The 5,076-nt window shown below is 56.8% G+C and overlaps 1 protein-coding gene across 1 annotated transcript; it reads right to left on the reverse strand.

Moving 5' to 3' along the window:
- Positions 1-457: 457 nt before the first annotated feature.
- On the reverse strand, positions 458-2,293 carry LOC146336682 (noggin-2-like). The gene is made up of 2 exons (XM_084819208.1): positions 865-2,293; positions 458-690 (listed from the first exon to the last, which is right to left on the reverse strand). Exon 1 carries the CDS (start codon positions 2,227-2,229, stop codon positions 1,582-1,584), a length of 648 nt encoding a protein of 215 aa, XP_084675334.1. The 5' UTR covers positions 2,230-2,293; the 3' UTR covers positions 458-690; positions 865-1,581.
- Between the last annotated feature and the right edge of the window lie 2,783 nt (positions 2,294-5,076).

A 5,076-nucleotide genomic window follows, 5' to 3' on the forward strand; every position in this document is an offset into this window, starting at 1 on the left:
TTTCTGGACTGTTGCTGATTTTCCAGAATACTATCACACGTTTTTCTTCTTTTTCTTCTTCTATAGCACATCATCCTTCTCCAAGGCCACCACTCCACTTTCCACAGATGCTTTAATCAGGAATGGACAAGGTGTGGCCCTCCAGATGCTGTTGGACTGCAATTCCCATAATCCTCACCATTGGCTACCCTGGCTAAGGCCAATCGGAGTTGCAGTCCAGCAAAATCTGTAGGTTCACAAGTTACCCACCCCTGCTATAAATAATTCTATATGAGACTCCAACACTTATCTGGGATCTAAAAGAATTACACCACTTGGTTAACATTGATAGATTTCTTTGGATTTCACTCCAGGTAGGATCTTTGGTCTTTTTACTTAGCCCTGGATTTGGATACAAGATGTAACCCAGTGGGATGTTTCTCAGAGAGATATGTAAAATGTCATGGAGGTTTTTCTTCAAAGATAGAGTTTATTGCTAAAAATGTTTTGATCAGTCATGGTTGATATGTACACTGATATGTTGTAAAAGGAATATTCAAGTAAACATTTTCAATATTTTCTGGCATAATCTCTAGCTTTTTTCCCCCTCCTATACACAAACATTGAAAATAAATAAACTGTACACAAGAAATTTCTTTTAACATCTCTACATTACTATATGTATTCCAAAACAAAACAAAAAAAACCCCACTCTTTCATAACATCATACATTTAAAAAACAAAAAGCCTCTTTAATCAATATACCTTTTTTTCTTTTAAAAAACCTAGACAACTTTGAAAATTAGTCTGAAGATTGATGACACATTCAGAAAGAAAGAAAAAAGTGTACAGGAAATAGAAATTGTGGGGTTCAGTATCATAAACCATCTTTATAGGAAAAATATCCCCTTCCCATTTGTTGAAGGAAAGTGTTCCATTTAGAAAGGGTTGGGTTCAACATGTGGTCCTGCATCATCACCATTTTATTATTAATAATAACAATAATAAAAATAACCAACAACAACAACAAAAACACAGCTGAATTTTGCCCTTTTAAATTCTCTATATTTACAGAAGATGGTAATTTTCCTTTTGTTAGAATGCTATATAGGTATAAAAATAAACATCTTATTGTAGTGCTTAGCTTTTCTCTGGCCTGCACTGCAGTTCCGTTCAGGTTTTGCTTTTCCCATTTCAAATAAAATAAAATAATTAAAAAAATACAGTGCAAGGGGATGCTGGGGGGGGAAACATGAGGATGGAGAAATGAATAAGCACGGTCTCTTGAGAAGGTGTGTCATCTTTGTCATCTTGGGAGAGCAAAGAGACCCACCATGTTGATTCGCTCATCCTTTCCCTGCTCAGGGTTGCAAGATTATTGGCACCTGTCACATCCTTCAACAAGATGGTTAGAGGTTCCCAGGATGCCTTGGCCTTCTTGATGGGGCCCACATGGGATTGACAGAAAAGTGCCCTACCCCACCCCATCTCAAGGCACTGGAGCGGTTTCCAGTAAAGATCTCCTGGCGCTGATCCACATATCCACATGTACGCACACAGGAGCAGTGAGGTCTCTTGGATCCTGGACACCAAAAGGTGAGGCTAGCAGGAGCATTTGCACTCTGAAATAACAGGATACTGTACAGGGATCCAGGTGCAATATTTTTGCCTTGACCACCCTTGGCAGTACCACCTCAAGAAGGTCTTGGTGACCGATTTGACTGGCTTACAGTACATGCCCTCAGGGAAGGAGCACGACCTCTCTGCAAAACAGTTCCCTTCCTTGATGTAACGAGGCCAGAACCTGATGCCCAGATCCTTCCAGGTGTACAGCACCGGGCAATAGGTATACGCCCAAAGCCATTGCAGGAACTTCCTGCGGGCCTTCTTGCCCATCTTGAGCCTGGTCCCGTAGGGCGTCTCGCCAAGGTCCAATTTTTTCAGCTCGTTCGGCAAGGGCCCCAACCCCTTGAACCTGTGCAGCGGGTCAGAGCTGGAGAGGTTCCCCTGGGCTGGTGCAAGCACAGACATGAAGTTTGGGTCAAAGTTGCTCCCCAGCTTCTTCCTCAAAGTCCGATCATCCAAGTCTTGCTCCTTGGGGTCATACTCGGGGTCCGGATGCTCAATAATGTCCTTGACGGGCAGGTGGTCACTAGGGGAGGGCCTGAGCCGGAGGTAAGGTTGGCAGGAGCTGGGCTGGAACAGCACCACCAAGGAAGAGCAGATCAGGAGGGCCTGAGAGGCCTTCATGCTCTCCCTAGCCCAGTCCACTGGCACTTGCAGACGGTTCTTCCAGGCAGCCTCCCCCCACCCCACCCCAAGAGAACAGCCAGGCACCGCAGACAACTCCGTTGCCCCCCCTTTGCCGATTGTTCCAAAGCTCCAAGTTAATACTCCACAGTCCGACTTGCCAAGTTCGAGGGATTCATAAATAGGCTGAAACAAAGTCCAACAAGGCCTCTTGCTTTAAATAGATCGCCAAGGGGTTAGATGACAGACGCATGTAAGGTCCCCTCCCTGCCACTAGACGAGCAGGGTGAGCAGCCCAAAAAAAAAAAAAAATGGGGGGGCAGGCGGGAAGAAATGGGGGTGGGTGGCAGGGAAGCAGACGGGCCCCTCCGTCCAAACAAGTCTTCCCCAAAGGGCAACAAAAATCTTTTTTTCCTTTCTCTTTTTTTTCTTTTTCGCTCTTGGTAATTCCCCCCCCCCTTCTCTCTCTCTCTCTCTCTCTCTCTCCCAAAAATTCACAGCGGACGAGTCCCCATCCCCATGGTGACAGCTGGACTTAGACCCACGACAACATGTCTAGACGGTGTGACAGGGTTTGGCGTGAGACTGGAGCCCAAGAATAAAACCCTCTTTTATAGATGGGGGAACTGTGAAAAGGGGGAAAGAGTTGGCTGCGGCAAAGGGGGGAGGAGGTGGGAGGCGGGAGGCGGGAGGAGGCGAGGTTAAAAAGAGGGGGGCAGCGCGCGCACGTCGCAAGAAATGGTTTCAGTTCGGCGGGGGGGGGCTTCCCACTTGTCCTGCCTCCCCCCTTGTTCAATCAGACCGGCGCGATCCGAAGCGCACCCCGCGTCGTGCTCTCTCCTCCTTTTTAATCCCCTCAAAGAGCCAGAGCTCCCCAAGGAAACTGCCAAACGGGTCCGAGAGAACTTTTCTTCCCGGCGAGGTCTCCTTACGCCGCAGGGGGCTGTTCCGGAGGGCTGATCTCGTTGCCCCGCGTCGGGGGGCGGAGAGGTCCGCACCAGCTCAGGGAGGCGGTTTAGCTTCCCCCAGAACCGATCTCCGAGCTCATCCTCCGCACCGCTGGGAAGCGCGGCCACCCGAGAAAGCCGCCGCGGGAAAAGGCCAGCGCGCCGCGCCGCTCGCCGAGGGCCGGCCGCGCCGCCGCCGCGGAGCCGGTTCCCCTGGGCGGCAAGTCCGGCGGCCGAGCGAGCGTGGGAACCGGGGCCGGGCGGGAGGCTGGCGGGGAGAGAGGCGCTCCCGCCGTTCCGCGCGGCTGCGCTGCTGCTGCCCGGGGGCGCCCCGCGCGGCGCCTGGCTTCTCCTCGGCCGGCGCACGGCAGAACCGCCGCGCCGGCAGCGCCGGCAAGGCGCCTCTCGCGCGCGGGGTCAGGATCCCGGCGGGGCGGCGGGGCCGGAGCGAGGCCGCCTCGGCGGGGGGCTGCGCGGCGGGCGCGCGCTCGCCCCGGCCGCCAGCTCGGGCCGGGCTCCCGGGCAGGAGAGAGGCGGCGCGCGGGCGAGGGGCGGAGCGCGCGGGGCGGCGGCTGCGGCGGCCCCCGGTCGCGGCGCTCGGCGAGGCGGGCGCGGGCCCGGGGGGCCGCCTCGGTCCGCTCCCCGCCGCCGCCGCCGCCGCCGCTGGCCGCCGGATCCGACGCGGCGCCGGGCCCCGTCCGCGGGGCGCGCCAGGGGCGCGGCGGGCTCCTCTCGCGCTGCCTGCCCGCCGCTCCGGAGGGACGGGCGCCCCGCCTGCGCCTCTCGTGCGCTCCTTCGCGCTGCGCCGGCTCCGGCTCCGGCTGCGGCTGCGGCTGCGGCTCCTCCTCGCCGCCTCGCCCCTGCGGCTCGCTCCGCGTCCCGGGCGCCGCGCGACTGCTGCGCTCGCCCCGCGCGGTCCCAAGTTAAATATCCCCCCTGATGGAGCCAAGTGTCATCGGGAACTGCCCGCCTCTGTCACTTTCCCCACGCGGCCTGATTGACAGCTCCCGCGCTCTCTCGCGCTCTCTCGCTCCCGCGCGCCCTCCCCTCCCTCCCCCCTCCCTCCCCCCCTCCGCTCCGCTTCCCCCGGCCCGAAATCGAAGCTCTCGCGCCCCGCCGCCGCCGGGTCCTAGCGCCACACAGCTCCCGGGCGTGCCTACTTCTGCGGAGCGTCGGCAGCGCCCGAATCGCGCCAAGGGCAGGGTCCCGGGGCAGGCCTGCTCAGAGCAGACCCGCGGGCCTGGCGGAGACGCTGCGGTGGTCGTGACGACGGACGAGGCCCGTGCGTTTCAGCGCGTCCGCCCTGCGCGGGACGGACGTCGGATGCTGCCGCAAGGGTCCGTCGCGCCCAGGATTCTGTTCCCGCGGGCCTCGTGCTCCCCAGCACCTGGTGCGCATAGGCGTTCTGCTCCTGAAACTGGAGGTAGCTGACAGCCATCGGGACTAGTAGCCACGGATTCAAGCCTGTAGCCAGCGTAAAGGTTCGGCGAGGGGGGCGGGAGTAGGGGGCAATTCATCCGGTTGCGGGCCTTTCAAAAACAACATTGTGGAAAGTATTTGTTTTGTGAAAAGAATTAGGGGGCAGAGAACATTTAGGAGGCAGCCCGCCACCCCCCCACCCACCCCCCCCGGCCACCGGCCCGCCGCCCCTGATAATGATGGAGGCAGCATATAGCCGTCAAGACTGGTAGCCACGGCTTCTCCCTCATCCTATTCTACCCTGTCCTGTCCTCCATGCTTGCAAACGTGCAGGCACCTTGTCACGCTGGTGCTTAGCTCCGCGCGTATAGGATGAAAGCCATTGCCGGCGATCTAGGACCAGGTGGGTGGGAGGCGACCTGTTGTGCGCGGAGGAAGGAGAGGAAATGTATTCGTTCCCCTGCAAAAAAACAAAAGAAGT

The sequence above is a fragment of the Heloderma suspectum genome, chromosome 12 (assembly GCF_057233095.1).
Source record: "Heloderma suspectum isolate Gila_16-S chromosome 12, 16-S_ref, whole genome shotgun sequence".
NCBI classification, from domain to species: Eukaryota; Metazoa; Chordata; class Lepidosauria; order Squamata; family Helodermatidae; genus Heloderma; species Heloderma suspectum.